General features: G+C 34.1%; 2 protein-coding genes across 3 annotated transcripts; both read left to right on the plus strand.

Moving 5' to 3' along the window:
- Positions 1-619: 619 nt before the first annotated feature.
- LOC111056547 lies at positions 620-5,362 on the plus strand. The gene is made up of 3 exons (XM_022343923.2): positions 620-956; positions 3,395-3,545; positions 4,964-5,362. The coding sequence occupies exons 1-3, from the start codon at positions 954-956 to the stop codon at positions 5,179-5,181; spliced, it is 372 nt and encodes a 123-aa protein (XP_022199615.1). The 5' UTR covers positions 620-953; the 3' UTR covers positions 5,182-5,362.
- A 1,352-nt stretch (positions 5,363-6,714) lies between these two features.
- Positions 6,715-19,483, plus strand: LOC111056546. 2 transcript variants are annotated; one of them, XM_022343921.2, is made up of 5 exons: positions 6,715-7,026; positions 8,482-8,632; positions 14,819-14,881; positions 16,469-16,648; positions 19,071-19,483. In XM_022343921.2, the coding sequence occupies exons 1-5, from the start codon at positions 7,024-7,026 to the stop codon at positions 19,220-19,222; spliced, it is 549 nt and encodes a 182-aa protein (XP_022199613.2). In that variant the 5' UTR covers positions 6,715-7,023; the 3' UTR covers positions 19,223-19,483. The 2 variants fall into 2 exon arrangements, with proteins under 2 accessions (XP_022199613.2, XP_039295966.1); XM_039440032.1 differs by lacking the exon at positions 6,715-7,026 and adding an exon at positions 7,085-7,378 and having other exon boundaries at positions 8,285-8,632.
- Positions 19,484-19,497: the final 14 nt, after the last annotated feature.

Genomic DNA, 19,497 nt, shown 5'->3' on the forward strand with positions numbered 1-19,497 from the left:
CTACCTACTTCTACTGCCATTATAACGTGGACCTCACTATTTCTCTAGACATTCTACTGCTCTCAATTCGAACTGTTCAGTTGATAGACTACTTAGCCACGTCGTCGCCATTCTTCCTAGGGCATGATATTTTATCACAGGAGGCTCTTGTCTAATATAACTGCGCCAGGTCTACTGATCACAGAACTGCTAGTGTATCACTATCTCACAGAGTTATGAGATCTATAAAAAAGTACATAACAAGAAGATATCTGTTCTGAATAAATGCTTTTCAAGGACAATAGAAACATAGCCTACTGTTTTTACGACTCATCTCAGTTGCAAATATAATCAATAACTTTACATCAAACTTTGATGAAGATTTCTTAATCAAAGTAGACTAGTTGTTAATTTAATGCACTCCACGTGAAAAGTTATACCTTATTTTCATTTGATTCATGCAGGTAATTATTTTTGAACGAATTTGTCAATCATCAACGAACCATATAATTGAAGTTATACTACTTGTGACTGTGTTATACTAATTGACAGACATCAAATAATTCAGTATTACCAGTCACTGAACCATGCTTTGTCATTATTTATACTATAGTAATGGAAAGAACAGGCTTATACACGTACGGGATAGGAAAATTATGTTTGATGCATTGTCACGTCTGAACTACTGGACTGATTATCTTCAAATTTTGCATATACATTCTCAATTAACCGAGAATTGTATGCCTATTTTTAATTCTTAAATATTTCATAACGTGAAGTTTTAAAATAGACCCTTGCGGAGTACGGTTTTCCTGCTAGTTATATAATATGCTATAAATAAGATGCATCAGCCATAGCCTTCATACACCGCAAATCCACCGGAAAAAAGTAGTTCATAAGGAAAATTTGAAGTTCATTTCCAGTTCAAAAATACTCGATTGAATAAGCCGTAATCTGTTTGTCTAGTAACTACAATGGTGAGTGAGAAAATTTTCCAATCCTTGGTTTCTGTTCATAGAATTTTTTGTTGGTTAGATTTTGAAGTAGGGATAGGTAACCGCAGTATATGCTCACACTAAATAATCATAGAATTTCGTTTTATAAAAATATTGCTTGTTCAATGACTAGACGAAGTACCTTCATTTGTTCCCGTTTCACAAGAGTTTAGAATTTTCATGAAACAGGCTCCAGAAATCAAAATTTGATAATCATTAAACAGTAATAAGGATGCGCCATTTAGGTGGATGGGGCGCCTAGGCCCCCCTCCCACTAAGGACCAGATGAATAGCAAAAATGGTGGCCCATTCACGTGGAACATTAAAATGCCATACTAATTTAATGTAATTTTTGTATAATTTATTCTATCAGCAGTAGTATAATTCCTTCTACAGTATCAACGACATAGCTAAATAGCTTTGGAAGAATAGCTGAAGCTTGGATAGAATGGGCACAATCAGTGAGTTGTAAGCAAGAAAGGCAATGTGAGAATTATTATTAACCAGTTGCAAAGTGTCGAAGTGGAAGTAAAATAAAATGCACAATCTGGCAATAACTTGTATGTGAAAGTTGGTGGGATTTATGAAAACAACTCTATGTTTCTTTAGCCTTTAGATTAGTATTTTTTTTAATGTGAATGGGATCCCCAATCAAAACTACCCTTCAAATTTTCTTTCTAAGAGAAAAATCAAACTTTTTTCATCAATTTTATACAACTGTATACCTACTTTCGAGTCACTACTTATTTATAATGAATATTCAATGAAATATAAATCAATAACTAACTACTTGTTAAGAATTAATAATTTTTTTGTATTGAGACTTGAAATAGAAAAAATGAAGCATATACAGGATAATTGAGGCGTTAGCTACGAGGAGGGCATATAGCTGAGATCTAAGTTTTTCAGGAACAGAGTTTGAAGTTTTAATAACTAATTTAAATGAAAAAGGCATTGAGATAAGGTAATTAACTCCTAAAACCAACAAGATTAATCACTTCTGTACAGAATTTGAGTATGAAATATATAGCTATCAAGGGATCAAATAATACAATATATATTGAAAAAAATAGCTGAAAGCCAAGAATTTTACAGAATTCAGCTGACATTCATTTACAAAAACACACATAACAATATGTCAACAAAAGCTATCAATATGAAACTTTCAGGATATATGGAGAAAGCAATGGCGGATTGTATAATGCGTTCTCCGCAATAAGGACATATAGCTGTTTGTGCCCTTCTTGTAGCTACTGCCTCAATTCTTAATTATGGTAAAACAATTTAATACGTGATAGTAGAGGTAAAAATAAGAAAAAACAATCTTATAAACATATATCCATGAACGCTTCATTAGCGAGCTATACAGGGTGAAAGTTTTCGTCCGGAATTCAGTTCTTCTGGTGAAATATACCGATGCTGAATTGTTTGGAGACTAGTCTTTGAAAAACTTATGCTGGATTCAGTCTTTTGGTATAGGTTTAATGTCATTTAGATATGTTACTTTCATATGAAAATAAGACTTTTCATAAAAAAACGAATATTTTATTTGCAATCAGCTACAACCTATGAGTTATTAGTTCTCTCCTTATAGAACAGCAAATTTTTGTGGTGTAACTGGTGTATGAACTACATAAGAATAAGTTTAGTTCAAATTTAGTTCACACAGCTTACATGATTCTTTTCAGAATCAAATTCTCTACAATTTTTATTGCGAAAAATTATGATATATCATCAAACGTAGAAGTCTGTATTTTCTACTTAGATTTTTTGCATATTTCAACTTTTTTCTCAAAAACTACTCACACTACAGCTTTCAGACTAGTTTTATTCAATTTTTCAGATATTTCCATATGAATCTGGCATAAGTTTTTTTCAAAAACTAGTCCCTAAACAATCTAGTTCATCAGCATCGGTCCCTAAAACTAAGTTCATCAGCATCGGTGTATTTCACCAGAGGAACTGAATTCCGGACGAAAACTTTCACTCTGTATAGCTCGCTAATGAAGCGTTCATGGATGTATGTTTATAAGAGCTTTTTTTCTCATTTTTATCTCTACTATCACGTATTGAACTATTTTACCAAAATTATGAATCACCCTGTATAATATTCATCACAAATGTAATATTTATGGGGAGAAAATCCCGGACCCCTTTTCACCAGGAGGTATATCAAAAACCACCTCATAACCCCTGGTGTTGGCTCCACTAACAAATGAGTGGAATGGCGCATTTGACAGTGAATTACATTGAATACAAAACGTCGATGATCCTCTTGCTTATTTGAATACCTGCTTAAGCAAGTATTATATAGTTCAGAATAACAAATTTCTCAATACAATATTATTAAAAGTTATGTTAAGATATCATGGAAAATATTATATAAAAAAGTGAATACTTCAACAAACACTCCATTTCAGATTGTACAAATTTTGAAACAATTCCAAAAATTAATATGCATGTTCGTCATCCTTCTAATGACGTTACATCATGTGCTTCCGTCTCCTCTCATCACCAACTCAACTCTCCACAAACGACAAACTCCATTGGACGAATCTGAGATATCACGCAGTAAGTATACTAACAATAATTGCTCTTCTCCCAATCAATTTTCATTATCCTATACTATTAAACGAGCAACTTCTGTTTATATGTTTATGTGTTTAGATATTTATATGTTTAGATGTTTGGATGTTTAGATGTTTAGATGTTCATATGTTTGTATTTCACCGGATCTCGAAAACGGCTGTAACGATTCTCACGAAATTCAGAACATAGCCTGTTTATAATATAAAGATTCGATTGCACTAGGTCTCATCCCTGAGAAAACTCGCTGAAGGACATTAAAAGGATAATTATTATTCATCCTTGGAAAAACAGCTGATAATAATTATTTCGTCGTCTGTTGGTGATGGAAGTGAGTGAGCGAGTTCATGTGTGTGGGACTGTGTCAAAATTATGACTCAGCTGTTGAACTTTTGTAATCATTCAATCAGGTACTTAGTGCCGGTTGTAAAAAAGCCGGGTTGTTTTCAATCCTGATTAATTCCAGTAGATCCATCTTTTTGAAATGGTTTTCTCTGATTTGGTTCACGTGAAGTTAATCAGGATTAAAATTTAAACGGCTTTTGTGCAACTGGGCCTTTGTGAGGGAAATTTTTGCATTTCTCTCGGAATTAATATCAATTTACTGTGATTTGATTGAACATTTCTGTATGAATCTTATTATAATTTCTTCTTTCGTAATAAATTTTCCATGCTTTTGTACTCCAGAGTGATCTCGGTCCCCGATATTTTATATACTATGAGAATATGTTTTATGCACTCTTATTCTCATACTGTAGGTAAGGTGGCAGAGTGGGCATTAATGTCAAAACTTCGTCACACAAATTTGTGACTCCTCCCACAAAATAAAATCACTCCTTTATTCAATGAAGGAGTCATTCTATTTTTTTCTGTTCATAGCTTTTGAAAAAATAAATCATGCAATAGTAAATTATATCTCAAGCAAGTGAAACAAGAAATCATAGATTTTGGCAATTTTAATACAAAATTCAAATTATTATTTGTGTTTTTCAATTACATACTGTTCAGTGATTATCTTTTCAATTCCATAAATACCTCGATAAAATCACAGAATAATTCTTGAGATTTTTTCTGCTCCCCTGTTTTTGGAAGATAATTCCAATTCACTTAAAAATACGAGAATGTCATACACTGGATGGACTCTCATTCTTTGAATGATTTTTCACACTGAACGATGAGTCGCGATTTTTCCAAAGCCATTGGAACAAGAATGCGTTGTTCGGCTAGGCGTTAACTGCTCTGTTATACTATACATGCTGACAATAAGAACCTTTTGAAGAAATGAATGCATGAAGGTCATAAAGGAATCGAATCCCATCATTAATTATTTATTGATGAAAAATGATGAAAGATTGAATAATTATTATTCTTAAAAATTATTTATAATAATAAACTTTTCTCAGGAAACAATAATTATGACTATGGACAACAGGGCTACAACTATGGAGGAGTATACGACCATATTACAGCTTATAAACTTGACGACAACGCAAAATTCGGACTTTTGGGTGGAGCTCTTCCAGTAGGTCCACAACCACAAGGAGGGAGAGGAGGAAGAGGAGGGGGAAAAGGAGGTAAACAAGGCGGTCAAAGAGGGTTCTTTTATTATTATGATTATTAATTATTTCAAAGATTGTTGAAATAGTTATCAGCTAATTCATTGACCATTATGAGATGTAAAAGTAGGCTATGCAAAAATGTTGAGCAATTTTCACTTTTGACCTACTAGATGATTATTGTCAAAATAGATTTTCATTATTTGAATTTTATATTATACTAAATACAATTCCTTTTTTAATTGATCATGTTTCATTACTCGTCCTTGATTTTACTTATTCCATCATTTTGAATGTAATGATCACATTTCGAAGGTGTTACAGTAATTATTGGGTAGTAATTTATTAATTGATTGGTTGGTCATTTGCACTACCTCTACTCGTTTAAATTACAGAAAATGGATCAAATACACTGTCATTATCTGGTAATGATGTCGAATGCTGTATTACTGTTATTATAACTTCATATCTTCCACTCAATGGGAAAAATTTTATATAAAATAGTTTTATCTAATTTCATCCAAGTACTGAATGCTCGAAAAAGGGTTTGGAAGACAATTTTTGACCTCGCAGTTCTGTTGAGGGTAGTGAGGAGTTGAAGAGGTGAACATATCAAAAGTCTCCATCCCTACCCCCTGTACTGAGGGGGTGAGGGTGGTTCAAAGGTACAATTATTCTATCTCTCGCATATAACTGGAGAACTATGCATCTTATGGAGATGACTATTTCATACAAAGTTGAAGCTTACATAATTCCCTACAATATTCTTCCCACAACTTGTCATATATCTTCTACAATATATTTTTCAAGATTTCCGCCTTTGTAGGAATGGCATTCTAGGAAGAAAACTAATTATAGCAGCTCTAATGTTAGGGGTGAAATTGTCAGCTTTGCAACAAGTGTCCACTTAGTGGTCCCATACCTTCAACAGAAGTTCTGGAGGTCCCAATTGAGTTGGTAACGAGTCCCAATTGAGTTGATAACGAGTCCCAATTGAGTTGGTAACGAGTCCCAATTGAGTTGGTAACGAGTCCCAATTGAGCTGCAGAGTCGGAAATTATGTTCGAAACAATTCCTTCAAATTCCTTTGTCAAATGGTCTATTGTTGAAAGACTAGAGATTTCACACTCAACATTAAAGCTGCTGCAACAGTCGTATGGGAATGCGTAAGCTTGTGGAATCATACATAAATTTGAAGAGAATTCAATGCTCTGTAATATCGAAATCAGTATTTTTAAAACGTTAAAGGTGCAAAAAAAGCAAGAAATTGGAAGCAAACTCCAATGTTTCTTTCAAAAATGTCACACCTCCTTCAAGAGCGGAAATCTCGATAATATAGGACAATTTCTGGGAAGAATATTGTGGAAAATTATCTGAAATAACATTTTGATGAGTTACCTTATCCAGTAGGTATGAAATAAAATTCATAAGAGAATCAATTCAGAAAAGGAATAAAACTATTTTTTCTATTTCAATAATGCTATTGAATTTTTTATTCGGTAGAAAGAAAATTGAGTACTTATTACGTGTTACGGAGATCAACAATCATCAAATATTTGATAAAAGTAGACTAGTTGTTAATTCAATCATTTCATGTGAAAAAGGTATTCATGATTACTGATGCAAACAGATAGTTTTCCTTCAATGAGTTTCTTAATCATCAACGTCTCAGATGATTGAAGTATTGTTATACTACTTGACGGACATCAAATCATATCAGATAATTCAATATTCCTATTCACTGAACCATGCTTTGTCATTATTATGAGTAAGGCTCAGTAGCCATAGTCTCAAAAACTCGCCGAAAAGTTCACTATTTCAAAAGAAAAAATTGCAGAACATCCATGCTCTTTTCTAGCCCAATAATACTTGATTAAATAATTTATTTATTCCGCATAGTTACTATAATGGTGAGTGAGAAAACTTTCAATCATTGGGGTCCTTATCATAGAATATTATATGTCATTCAAAACAGGGATAGGTAACCGCAATATGAACCTACACTGGATAAGGATAATCATATGAATCTTATGTATTGCTAGTTCAATGAATGCACGTACTACTTTCAGTTGTTCCTGTTTCACAAGAGTTCCGAATTTTCATGAAACGCGCCTAGAAATCAAAATTTTGCAATCACTAGACAGTGAATTACCTTTTATCACGGAAGAAAGAAGAATTACAGTGTTCTCTCCTCCATGCTTTTATACAAATGCCGATAATGTTCATGTGTATCTGATTATGTGTTTATTCAGGTATTATCAAGTAAGGATCACAATAACAGACTTTACAATATAATATTATGGAGAGTAATGTGAAGAATATATTATGAATGAGTGGATAGGTATTATGGAAAATATATAAAAATACTATGAAAAGGCTATCAATAAACTATTGAAAAATTTTGTAGTATAAAGAAGAGAAATGGATAGAATATTCTTAATGAATAAGTGGATGTTACAATTCAAACTATATTTTATTGATATTATTCAACTTTCTGATAGATATAAAATTAGTTGAATACAATAGCATGAATGGTAATGAATACATTGGATATGAAATTATTTTATTTTCAAAGTATGAAATAACATATCTTTATTGAGGTGCGAACAGAACGAGTAAAGCCTCCACACACAAATCGATTTTTGTTCGTACGATATTTTGCCGTCCTTATAAATTCTATCAGATTAAATGGAGTTTAACAAACATCGTCTGTATGAAATCATCTATTTAATCTAATAGAATTTATGAGGACGGCAAAATACCGTACGAACAAAAATCTATGTGTGTGAACTGGCTTAAGTCGCGGTGAAGATCGATGCCACTAGAAAACTGTACAATGATAAAGCAACGTTTACACCAGAGTTGATGAAACGAGCTATCAACTTGACTGAATCGTCAAAATTTCTCTTAACAAAAGTTAATAACTCGTGTTTTTAACAGAAAATTCCTTGTTATTGAAGAAAATGTTATTTACATATGTTAATGACTTTTGTTATTAACATCAAAATATTAATAACTTTTGTTAATAACACCAGAATTTTAATAACTGTTGTGATTAACTCCGGTGTATTTATTATTTATTCTCATGGCTTTTATCGGCAGAGAGATCCTTTGGATGTTCTGCCCTGCGGTATAATTACCCAATGTAATTTCCTATCAACACTCAAGTTTATAGGTGATGTATTTGGTTCTCTATATTTTCTCACAACCGGTGAAAACCCAGCATTAGAGAAATTTGAGTCAGTGAAATAGGTATGGAAGAACGCTAAACAGCTGAAGTCTTCATATCGACATGACCGTTTTGTTTGTACTCCTAACAAATTGTGATCTTTTGGTGGAATCCCTAAACAAACACTCCATTTCAGATTGGACACATTTTAAAACTATTCCCAGAATTAATATGCATGTTCGTCATCCTTCTAATGACGTCACATCATGTGCTTCCGTCTCCTCTCATCATGAACTCAACTCTCCACAAACGGCAAACTCCATTGGACGAATCTAAGATCTCACACAGTAAGTATACTAATAATAATTATAACTCTTCTCTCATTCAATTCTCATAAAATATACTAGTAGTTCTGTGAACAGTAGACCTCGCGATCCGGAAGTTCATTGACCTGTTGTTATGTATTCTCAAAAATTAATAAATAATTTATCAATTAAAAATGTCTTGAAAAAATCCTAAATAAACATAGAGCTATCTGTCCTATCGTACCGTGACGTGTCGTCTTGGAATGTGAGTGTGAGCGCTGTTATCAGGTCTGGCTGACGTCAATACGCCAATACAATCAACCCATCAGAGAACATTCTGTGTTGTCGTGTTGGCGAAAAAACGGTGTGTTGAAATTAACAAAATAAACCACCATAGTGCTGATTTTCTATAAACTTAATTTCTCACTTTTCTTGATTTTAGTAATCGATTTCTTTTCATTAATATTTGTTGCAATTTTAATCATCAGATTAAAAAATAAGAATGAAAAAAAATGTTTTCTATCAATAACCCCAAACTCCAAACTAGAATCATGGCCAAAGCTCATGGAAAGACAAAGTAAGTAGTCAACTGTCTACTAGCGTTGATGGAAAGATACATTTTCAAGATGTTCGATGTTTTTGAACGGGTAGTATTATAGACCACTAGACAGCTGATTTATGATGAATAATTCTATAGTCTGATTTTTACTCTAATATTGCGTATGAAGGAGGCTCCTTTTTCCTTTTATATTATCCTTGAAATGCAAAATTTCCATAAACCTTGTATATACGTCGACGCGCAATTTAAAAAGTAACATACCTGTCAAATTTAATGGAATTCTATTACCGCGTTTCGCCGTAAATGCGCTACATATAAACATTTAAACATTCAAACATTTAAACATTCGAACATTAAGAGAAATGCCAAACCGTCGACTTGAATCTTAGACCTCACTTCGCTCGGTCAATTATGGGAATATGTTCTTAGTAGATACAAAACGATACTTTAAGGAAGCTTTTTTGCTCGAAATCCCCTCACCCCTCTCCCCACTCGTCAATCCCGCCTCCCCTTCACCACGCCAGCAGGATGGGGGGTGTTGGAGGTTGTTCTAAAAATAGATTTCCCCTTCCCACTGCCCAGTGGAGATGAGGGGGATGAAAAGAGAGAGAGATATATCTCTCTCTATCCCCTTCCCCCTGCCCAGTGGAGATGAGGGGGATGAAAAGAGAGAGATATATATCTCTCTATCCCCTTCCCCCTGCCCAGTGGTGATGAGGGGAATGAAAAGAGAGAGATATATCTCTCTCTATCCCCTTCCCCCTGCCCAGTGGGATGAGGGGGATGAAAAGAGAGAGAGATATATCTCTCTCTAACCCCTTCCCCTTGCCCAGTGGAGATGAGGGGGATGAAAAGAGAGAGATATATCTCTCTCTATCCCCTTCCCCTTGCCCAGCGGTAATGAGGGGGATGAAGAAAGTGAGGGAAAAAATAATTTCCCTTTGAGGGGGAAAAAATTTCCTTGCTGACAGATTGAAGTGAATTGAGAAATTCCCTATCACTCTACATCTATACTGACAGATTAAAGTGAATCCCTCTCTCACATCTAATGCTATACTGTCATATTAAAGTGAATCCAGAGAGAGGTCAATGATCTAAGTTCTTTTACATTTTTTATCTGCAATATCGTACAAGCATTTCCAAAGTTCATCGGAATTTTTAACAACAGATAATGCTGAATCATTTGTACAATCATAATACAGATGCCCACTGTCTAGTATATCGAGCAATTTGAATATTTCAGATAAAATTGGAAAGTGTACATTTTCTGTTTTTGTTAACAGTAAATCAACATCTTGACATCCTGTTGAAAATTTAATATTCTTCACAATTGAATCAAATTCGTTAAATGAAATTCCCATCAAGAGACGAGTTAATTTTTTGAATTTTGAAAAACCATAACACTGCATGTTAACGGCTTTCCAGATGTTTGACATGTGTGTCTGTTCTATAAATTAACAATATGCACGTGTTGCACCTACAACTTGAAGACAGTCGTGTCTCGGCTGTATAAAAAAGATCACACCACACACGTTGCTGTTGACACATCTAGCTCTGACTGAGTACTAAACTAAAAAGTGAGTGGGAATATTAGAATGAAAAATCATTTGAACACAGAAAAAGTTTATTTACACATTTCACCACAACTATTCATAATTTCATCTTCAATTTTAATTAACTTATCTATACACAAATTATGAGGACGATAATAACATAGATAGTCTCTTATGTCATTTAAATTAACCGTGCTTAGAAAAATGTCTTTCAATTGTTTCGCCAAACTATAATTTTCATGAGTTGATTTCCTAATTGCACTTTCACACTCATCATACCAATCAATACAGTTTTTTAACCTCACTTCCAACTCGTTGTCACAGTCAGCCACTTTCTCGGATCCATGATAAGCGAATGAACAAAACTAAGTGTAGGCTGGCACTATTATAGAGTAATTAAGCGGTCTTTCTTCATTAATTGCAGACAGACAACATGTACGTGCTTTATGCAGCCTCAATACATGCATGCAATAAACACATTGAATCTCTTTTCCGTTGTAGAAGAATCCATAACGAGCAAAGTTTCTTTTCTGCGAATTTGTGTACATCACAGCCATTTTCATACTTTGCATTTGATTGTTTTCAGACATGAAATTATTTGTTTGATACATATTTTTAAACAAAAAAGAATTATAATGTTGAGCACTGAACAAAGCACACCGTCCATCTGGTCTATTTTTATGAATGTTACACACACCATAGCACCATGAACTAGTGAAAAAGCTGAAATCAGGTTTTGCAAAATCCTCTGGTATACATTGAACGTTAGTATGTAATCTTCTTAAAAACTTTGCTTTCTCAGTTCTTTTTGTGAAAATTTTCTCATAACCTACAAGGTAATCACATATTAATGAGTCAGTGTATTTTAAATCTCCATCCTCCCATTTTATTTTATGATAGTGACGTTCTAACCATGTTACATTGTTATACAATTTTGCACTCAATTCTGTCTTTGCAAATGGCAATTTGAAATGGAATACAATATAATTATTAAACTGATCAATTATGGCAAGTTCTTTCACAATAATTTGATTACAATCTTGTTTAAACCAGTGAAGATCAACCGTAGCAATTTTCGTAGTCGCTTGCTTGTCCACTTCTTTCTCTTCGGTGGCATCGTCGAATCCTTCATCTTTCTCCCTCCCCTCCTCTTCTCGTTTCTCCTCCTCCTCCTCCACCTGCAGCGGCTTCTGGATCGGTGTACTGCACCTTGGTTCATAATAGAAACTATCGGAATCAAGATCGCACTGAATACCAATAGACCAAGTTTGCGCCTTGTCCAAAATATCAGAACACAAAGAATAGGACATTTTAGATGTTACCTGTTCAAAGGTGAAACTGATAATGAACCAAATTTGTCAGAGTGCACACCTTATATAATATTGCAGCCGGTGCACTCTATCAATAAAATTACTGAACTTCTTTCACCATGCTCGTCAGAGGTGTGTACTCCATCACACAATCGCTAATTAAAACGCAATAGGCAGAAGTATTTGCAGGTACTGCACTATTAAATTCCATTTCAATACGAACATCTGTCAATGATTTCAAATGACTTGCTTGGTGCGAACAATCTACAACAATCAGCAGTGTTGATTCACAAAACGTTTTAAAGTCAATTTCTGTTCTGAGTTCGCTATTGATTGAATGATTATAATACAAGGGCGCGAAATCCAAGAACATGCGGTATAATACCTCCTTCTTACCTAGCAGATTTTCATATGGATAATACTCGCTGTTCAAATATACTTTAACATTGTAAATACTGCAGCTATCGAAATTAGATATTGATTTTTTGATTTTATTCTTACGATCAGTTTGAAATGCAATTATAACGTATTTTGGACTATCAAAACTCGATGTGGTGCGAACTGCCCAAGAATGGTCAAGTGAATTTTGCAAATTTGGTAATTCACAAATTTCCCAATGCCGGAAACCTAATTTCAGTGGAGTGTCAGCATCGAGCAGTCTCAAAAATTTCAGTCTTACATGATCTTCTAAAGTTATGTAGGGCATTCTCCATTGCAGTTTTGTAATTTTCACACTAACGCTTGTTCCACTTGCGGACTCAACAAAATTTAGGTCTGTCGGTGACCTCAATAAGACAAGTTCCTGTTTCAAATTTAAAATTATTCTTTGAAAATCTTCAAAAAACGGGAGGATTAATTTCAGTGGTACACAGAAAGTGAATTTATTATCCGACTTATGTGTAGAAGCGGACCTCACAGGGAGCAGAGCGCACGTGTCATTTGTCTAGACAAGGGAGTGTAGCATGCACACAAGCAGGCGCACGCGTCACTTTAGTCTAAATGCTTGAACTGACAACATGTTGTCTAACTATTTCGATTGGAGAAGTTTCAACGAGTTCTCTGTAGAAGCAAATCCACTACTTGATTTGGGTTTCGAATTTTATCCTTATGATTGGTTTGTGCTAACAAAGGTAACATTTGCCGATAATGGCGAAATTCACCTTAAAATTATCGATGTTGATAGTGAAGGCGACTTTAAACACACTATTAAGTTGCCGAAAGAATATTCAGTGGTTTTGAATGAGGATAACATCAGAAGTTTTAATTCTCGTTCATGGGAATTGAGTGTGAGCGGAAATCGTATCTTCTTAAGACAGTTTCATGGTAACTATAGACGTTGAGTATTATTTTGGCCGAGTGAAATAGGTCTGAGAATATGTAAGTATTTTTAGATATGCTAGCTCATTCCAATTATACTTACATATTGTCTGAGAAAACACTTAAACAATAATGCTTGGGATGTTTGTACAGCAAAAGAGCTCAATTTTTTACACAATCATAAACAGTTTGATTAACTCTTGACTGTCAGTTGGAAACCAAGCATAATATGACCCATTATAGAACTTAGATTATTGTAGAGATTCACTTTAATCTAACAGTATAGCAATAGATTATTAAGCAATAGATGTAGAGAGAGTCATTGACCTCTCTCTCTCTGGATTCACTTTAATATGACAGTATAGCATTAGATGTGAGAGAGGGATTCACTTTAATCTGTCAGTATAGATGTAGAGTGAAGGATTCACTTCAATCTGTCAGTATAGCATTAGATGTAGAGTGAAGGATTCACTTTAATCTGACAGTATAGATGTAGAGTGATAGAGAATTTCTCAATTCACTTCAATCTGTCAGTATAGCATTGGAGAAAAGGATTCACTTCAATCTGTCAGCAAGGGAATTTTTTCCCCCTCAAAGGGAAATTATTTTTTCCCTCACTTTCTTCATCCCCCTCATCTATACTGTGGCAAGGGGAAGGGGTTAGAGAGAGATATATCTCTCTCTTTTCATCCCCCTCATCACCACTGGGCAAGGGGAAGGGGATAGAGAGAGAGAGAGAGAAAGATATATCTCTCTCTTTTCATCCCCCTCATCACCACTGGGCAAGGGGAAGGGGATAGAGAGAGATATATATCTCTCTCTTTTCATCCCCCTCATCACCACTGGGCAGGGGGAAGGGGATAGAGAGAGATATCTCTCTCTTTTCATCCCCCTCATCACCACTGGGCAGGGGGAAGGGGATAGAGAGAGATATATCTCTCTCTTTTCATCCCCCCCATCGCCACTGGGCAGGGGGAAGGGGATAGAGAGAGATATATCTCTCTCTTTTCATCCCCCTCATCACCACTGGGCAGGGGGAAGGGGAAATCAATTTTTAGAACACCCCCAACACCCCCCACCATGCGGGCGGGGGGAAGGGGAGGCGGGATTGACGAGGGGGGAGAGGGGGGAGGTGATTTCGAGCAAAAAAGCTTCCTTAAAGTATCGTTTTGTATCTACTGTTCTTCACACTGTTATTCCCATATTGTAGTTTGTTGGCAGAGTGGGCATTAATGTCAAAACCTCATTACATCATCAAATAATAATAATGATGTCATTTTTTTTTCTATTCTTAGGTTTAAGTTATTCAACACATGGATCTTAATAGAAAGAATAAATCGTGCAATTATTATAATATAATGATCAAGAAAGATGAAATTTGGCAGTTACAATAATTATTCATATTTAATATTTGAGTTTCTCGATTTCATATACTAGAATTTAGTGATTATGTTGTCAGAAGATTTATATGCTCTCTCTTGTTATATAGATGTATTCACAGTGAACGATCCAAACGAAATGGGAGATGGTAAAATCAGACATAAAAGACAAGGTAATGTCAGACAAGGTATATATTTGCATCATAGATTATCATAGCAATATATAGTTGCATATTCATCATGGAAGAAAGATGTGCAAAAATAATTATTTTAGAAATTTTTCATTTTCACAACTTTATGAGACCATTCACATTATCCTAATTAATAACACATCTTTATGCTGGCTGTAGCGTTTATCAAATTTTCTCCAGCTATCTTCAGTGTTAGCTACGACCAGAAGTCTTCAAATAATTTAATACCATTTGGATTCCAGTTTGATTCGAGTTATTCAAGGCCTCAATCACTGGAATGATAGATGCTAGGCTAGAATAGGCAACCTGGAATAGGGAAGAGAGTGAGTGAGTGCAAAAGAGGAAGACTACTTAGAACACAGATACAATTGAACTCAGTATTATAATGAAAAGACACAGTAATAAAATACTATTTGTATAATAGGAAAATAGTAGCACAATAGATCAAAATAATACAGTGGGAAGATATTATAGTTTGAGTAGAATAAGTTGAGACTTGGCCCTCCATCCCAAGAAATTACAGGGTTGCCAAATGGTGTGAAATTGCAACTCTCTCAAATTTCCAATTCAACGTCAGAATTGGATGTAGAATATCATTCCCAATATCCTAGTAGTGCTAGAAAAGTTTAAGGATAGGAGGATCAAAAGGAAATTTAACTTTTATGATAAAATTGGAAACATCGCAAAAATTTGTTCTTCTTTTGAATATCCCTTCTCTCAGAATCATGGGGCTTCGTAATGCAAATAATTTTCTATCAAATTAACGGGAAGGATGTGTCCTTTCTATTGGTGCCTGGATAATTTTTATTCGACATATAAAATAGTGAAAATGACAACCTCGACTCGAATAATCCAAGCAGTGTTTCATTACAGCCTTTCTAGAGGCATTCAGCTGCTTACGTTTGAAATAATTCAGTAAAATATCTCGTAAATTTCCGGCTTTTAGAATACAATTTGGTACACAATGCATACCATGCAATAATTTCCAGCATGTCGAAAATTTCATAAGTCTCAACTTATTTTATACAAACTCTAATGCAAATTATTACTAAGGGTAATCATCAGAAAAGAATCAGAGAGAAAAAACTTACAATTTAACTTTCAATTAAATAGCCTCTACTATACGTTACTGGCCTCACTAATGATTATCGTTGAGTCTCTCAGAAATACCTGTATACGATGCTCCAAGTTCTGTAGACGAGACATGCTGAGAGGTGCCTACTTTTGACTATTAACACTGTATAGTAGAGGGTTTCATAGCCGCAGAGATGACCGGAATAATATAGTTTTCTTTACTCTATGATAGCAGTGGGAGTAGTGTAGTGCGGGTTGCATAGACAGACCTCAGTAGGCGCTCGATATATTTAGCTTCTCAAACCATGATGTCAAGTTAGTATGTTATCATTCAATATTTAATTCCTTCATTCAATTGTTTCATTCTTCATATTCTATATTTATTCCTTCATTCAATTTTCCTATTCTTCATATTTTATATAAATTTCTTTATTCAATTGTTCTATTCTTCATTATCATTTGGCTTATTTGATTTGATTTGATTCCGCCTTGTAGAATGCCAAGGCAGTTTCCAGTGTGGCCATGACCAATGGTGCTACGACAACATGTGTGACTATCCGTGTCCCAGACTCCAATGTGAAACCGTTCTTCCAGGTGGTCGTTGTATGGTGAGGGACCACCAACCTGTGTGTGTAACGGCCCAAGGCTTGACTGAGCAGGAATGGCAGAATGGAAGTGAGTAGCTGTGCTCATTCAGTTCCAAATTAATGTTCAGGATGAAGTTTAACAGAATATAATTGATATACAGAGTGGGTGAAAAGTCTGATTACGGCTAAATATCTCATACACAATGGTTATTTGATGGTGGGTGTAATTGGGAATCCTACTCAATTCGAAAATACTACTTTATTATGGTTTTGAAAATCTGGTCCTCCATCTTAGATCCGCCATATTGAATGCAACTTAATTTTTTTAAATAAGAAGGTTTTCATATAATACATGAATTCGATACGGAATTTTAAGAAAAAAAATGGCGAAAACCACATATTGATATCTCAAAACGTTTTGAAGATATTCTCATTATCAATCAATACTATTCAAAGCAGAGAAGAGAGAAGAAAGTCTGAGAACGGCTTAATATATCATACACAAAGGTTATTTGATGGTGGGTGTGATCGAGGATCCTACTCAAATTGAAAACACTACTTTAATATGACTTTAAAAATCTGGTGCGCCATCTTTGATTCGCCATATTGAATGCAACTTAATTTTTTCAAATAAGAAGGTTTTCATATGATACATTCATTCTATACAGAATTTCAAGAAAAAATGAATGGCGAAAACCGCACATCGATATCTCAAACCGTTTAGAAGATATTCACATTATTAATCAATACCATGAAAATTTGAAATGAAACACATGAGTGGTATTGAATAATAATATGAATATTTTCTAAACGGTTCGAGATATCGATGTGCGGCTTTCACCTTTCATTTTTATCCTAAAATTTCGTATCAAAATCATGTATCGCATGACCAGCTTCCTATTAAAAAAATAAAGTTACATTCAAAATGGCGGATCCAAGATGGTGGACCAGATTTTTAAAGTCATATTGAAGTGGTATTTTCAATTTGAATAGGATCCCCGATCACACCCACTATCAAATTACCTTTGTGTATGATATATTAAGCCGTTCTCAGACGTTTTTCTATCGTTTCTGCTTTGAATAGTATTGATTAATAATGTGAATATCTTCTAAACGGTTTGAGATATCAATGTGCAGTTTTCGCCATTCTTTTTTCCTTGAAATTCTGTTTCGAAATCACTATCACATGACCACCTTCCTATTTAAAAACAAATTTGCATTCAATATGGCAGATCCAAGATCACGCCCAGATTTTCAAAGTCATATTAGAGTAGTATTTTCGAATTGAGTATGATCCCAAATAACACCCACCGTCGAATTACCTTTGTGTAGGAGATATTAAGCCATTCTCGGACTTTTCACCCATCCTATAGGCCTATAATCAAATAGCTTTGGAAATAGCAGTAAGACTAGTTACAAAAACATTAATTTTTGTTCTTACAGTATTTTGCCGATCTATTGTTCTCAATTGGGTAAAACAGATGATGCCAAACAGTTTATGTTTGTCAAGTTCTGTTTAAACTGATAGAACTCATAAGGACGGCAAAGAATATAAATAAATTGAATAATCTGTTAGAAGGTATCTGTTATGAACAATTTGGAAAGGTTTTCTTCATACAATAGCTATTTGTGAAACTAGTGCGCAAAGTGACAGTTTGCTGCACCGAAAGAAACGTTTACGCACGAGCTGTAGGCGAGGGCGGAATGGTTTCTTCAGTGCAGCAGAGAAACTTTGCGCACGTATTTCACATTAAATTTTTCCTGCAGTTACCATTGAATATGAAAAGTGGTTGATTATGGGTAAAATGATGACTGAAATCCATCAAATGTTTGTCTGTATAATTTTGTTATTAATAACAACTACAATTTATTTTAAATTTGATAATCCAATTGAAAATTAATAATCAATAATTTATTCAAATTAAGAATTAAATTAATCCAATTAATTTGAAAATTTGAATCATTTTGAGTAAATCTTGATTTCTAAATAATTTTTCAACCAATCAATTTATGCATAAAAAAGATATTGTTTGAAATAATGAATAATTAATAATATTCAAAATGTATAATTTAATGAGTTCTCATTTTTATGTATTTGAAAATCAGAAGAAATATAGATAGAATAAATTCGCATTCAAAATATACGCCAACAATGTCAACAGCTGATTGGGATGGCTGCAAGATAATACACAAAGTATTAAGAGTACGCAAAGTAATACTTTGCGCACTAGTGCGGAAAAGTGATACTTTGCGTTCTGTAATCAGTGCAGGAATGATCACTTTCCAAAGTAACTGTGAGAAAAAAATATTTTGATACCTTATTCAAAAGGTATGGAATAAGATCAATGGAAAAATCAATTCTTAAAAGGAATAATACTATTTTCTATTTCAAATGCTATCGAATGTTTTATCCGGTAGAACGGAAATTTAGTACTCATGACAGTTACAAAGATTAATACTCATCAAATATTTGATATCAAACTTTGATTTGATTTGATTTCGCCTTTTAGTATGCCAGGCCAGTTTCCAATGTGCCAATGACCAATGGTGCTACAACAACAAGTGTGAAAATCCGTGTCCTAGACTTGACTGCGAAAGCCTTTATCCGGTAGTTGGTTATTGTGTGGTGAGGGACCACCAACCTGTGTGTGTAAATGGATAAATAGCCGTGGATAAATAAAATCAATGAGAAAATCAATTCAAAAAAGGAATATCACTATTTCCAATTTCAAATTCTATTGAATTTTTCACTCAATAGAACGGAAATTGAGTACTTATTACTTGTTATGAAGATCAACAATCATCAAATATGTGATATCAGACTTTGATTGAAGATTTCTTGATTAATAAAAGTAGACTAGTTGTTAATTCAATCATTTCATGTGAAAAAGGTATGCATGATAAATAAATTGATTAACACATATAGTCTCTCTTCAA

The sequence above is a fragment of the Nilaparvata lugens genome, chromosome 13 (genome assembly GCF_014356525.2).
Source record: "Nilaparvata lugens isolate BPH chromosome 13, ASM1435652v1, whole genome shotgun sequence".
Taxonomy (NCBI): domain Eukaryota; kingdom Metazoa; phylum Arthropoda; class Insecta; order Hemiptera; family Delphacidae; genus Nilaparvata; species Nilaparvata lugens.

Bases quoted from the DNA above. Each gene is read 5' to 3' on its own strand.
- LOC111056546 (XM_022343921.2), top strand. The intron at 8,633-14,818 runs GTAAGTATACTA...CTTGTTATATAG, and splicing joins CGAATCTAAGATCTCACACA to ATGTATTCACAGTGAACGAT. The intron at 14,882-16,468 runs GTAATGTCAGAC...TCCGCCTTGTAG, and splicing joins AATCAGACATAAAAGACAAG to AATGCCAAGGCAGTTTCCAG.
- LOC111056547 (XM_022343923.2), top strand. The intron at 3,546-4,963 runs GTAAGTATACTA...AACTTTTCTCAG, and splicing joins CGAATCTGAGATATCACGCA to GAAACAATAATTATGACTAT.